The following is a 1951-nucleotide window of genomic DNA, read 5'->3' as shown; positions in this document are numbered from 1 at the left end:
GTGAGCCCCGGCCCCGGGTTGCGGCTGCACGCTGGCGTGACCCGCCTTTGCCTCCGGTACGCGAGGGGGGGGCTTTGCTTTGTGAGAGGAAATCGCGCTTTTTCTTGGGAAAACGGCATTGTCGCTTTCAGACGTAGTATCTGAAATCAACACGACTCGATGCTGGGCTTTAATCTTCGGAACCATTCTGCATCTTTTAAATTTAATGCTTGGCCCTTACAGATTCTGATCCTGGCTCCTACGCGAGAGATTGCTGTGCAGATTCATGCTGTAATCACAACTATTGGACTAAAAATGGAAGGCTTGGAATGCCATGTTTTCATTGGAGGGACTCCTTTGAACCAGGACAAAATAAGACTAAAGAAGTGCCACATAGCAGTTGGCTCCCCAGGTGTGGATGAGCTTAATTGTGTTTCAGATACCGTGCGATACCTCATAGTACAATAATAATCGGTGCTTTTGAAATAGGAGAGTTTGGTTTGGTTTTGTTTTTTTTTAGTAATAGGGGATAGTTTCAAAAGGCCAGTGCCAGAGACATTTAGACCAGGTATTTTAAGTAAGAGATTATTGCAAATATGCCTTTTTAAAAAGGCTTATTAAAACTATTTCTTTAAAACATTACTGAATTTATCATTAAAGCCTTTCAGTTAGTATTTTTGAAGTTCCTTTTACTTTTTTCTTTGTATGTAGGTCGAATAAAACAGCTCATAGAGTTGGACTACTTGAATACAGCCAGTATCCGGCTTTTCATTCTTGATGAAGCGGACAAGCTTCTAGAAGAGGGCAGCTTTCAGGAACAAATCAAGTAAGAAAAACATTTATCGCATGCATTTATCACTAGATTAGATAGATATTTGTTAGTAATTGCCATTTCTTTGTCTCACAGTTGGATTTACTCTTCACTACCAACCAATAAACAGATGCTTGCTGTTTCAGCTACTTACCCTGAATCATTAGCTAATGCTTTGACCAGGTACATGAGAGAGCCAACATTTGTGAGGTTGAACCCTACTGATCCAAGTCTTATTGGTAAGTAGAAGTTCATGTGATATTGCTATCAATAGGTTAAGAAAAGTATACTAAAACCAAAACATATACCTTCATATATTCTTCATAGTTTTCCTCCATAGGTGAGTAGATTAGCTTATGAAGTATTTATTCCCAGTGTTGATATATTTAAAGCATCAGTGATGAATGTAACTTTGTTTTTTCTATCTGTTAAAAAAATATTCAGCCTTTTAAGAAAAATGTGTACGTTCTTAATTGGCGTGTGTGTTTTTTTTAAACTTAGAGCCTTTGTTTTAGCTGCAATGACATATGTTGACAGCAGCATAGCACTGTGCCTGTTTTTATGGAAACCCTTAATCTGATAGGTTTTTTGGTTTCATACTCAGGGCTGAAGCAGTATTACAAAATTGTGAATTCCCATCCACTTCCCCATAAAACATTTGAGGAAAAAACCCAGCATCTACAGGAGTTGTTCAGCAAGATTCCATTTAATCAAGCCTTAGTCTTCTCAAATTTGCATAGCAGGTAATAAATTTGAAATAAAATATGTAAAAAGCATGTTCGAAAGCAAGGGTTGTAACGTCCAGTCATGGATAAACTTATATCAACCTTCTATAAGGTTTCAAAGCAGTATGCAAATTTCAGATCTGACATACAGTCCAGAGTAATGCAGCATGAAATACTGAAAATAAAGGAATGCTTTAGCATGAAGGTACCTCATACACTGTTTCGAGTACAGTGAGACCTGATATCCTGTTGTTCTTTTCCATCTGTAAGGTGACTGTTCTAGATATAAAGATGAAAGTGACAGTTTTGGAATGTTGTCCTTGGCTGTAAAGAATAGCCTGTTGTTAAGAAGTGCACAGGAGTTGTTAGGTCTGTGGTTTATTTACAATTTTCATTGTGTATATTCTGTCAGGGCTCAACATCTAGCTGAAATACT

The 1951-nt window shown here is 37.7% G+C and overlaps 1 protein-coding gene across 1 annotated transcript in view; it reads left to right on the top strand.

Annotated features, from left to right (window-relative positions):
- Positions 1–222: 222 nt before the first annotated feature.
- Positions 223–1951, top strand: part of DDX20 (DEAD (Asp-Glu-Ala-Asp) box polypeptide 20) — a gene marked incomplete at its 5' end in the record, with an annotated part of 5317 nt that continues 3588 nt past the window's right edge. The window contains 5 exon segments of the mRNA XM_009703930.1: positions 223–391; positions 691–805; positions 887–1029; positions 1395–1533; positions 1928–1950. Of these exon segments, the coding sequence (XP_009702232.1) occupies positions 223–391; positions 691–805; positions 887–1029; positions 1395–1533; positions 1928–1950 (589 nt within the window).

This window comes from Cariama cristata, unplaced genomic scaffold (genome assembly GCF_000690535.1).
Source record: "Cariama cristata isolate BGI_N322 unplaced genomic scaffold, ASM69053v1 scaffold14007, whole genome shotgun sequence".
Lineage (NCBI taxonomy): Eukaryota > Metazoa > Chordata > Aves > Cariamiformes > Cariamidae > Cariama > Cariama cristata.
The sequence above is the reverse complement of the archived record's forward strand: the minus strand, read 5'-3'. Positions and strand labels throughout refer to the sequence as shown.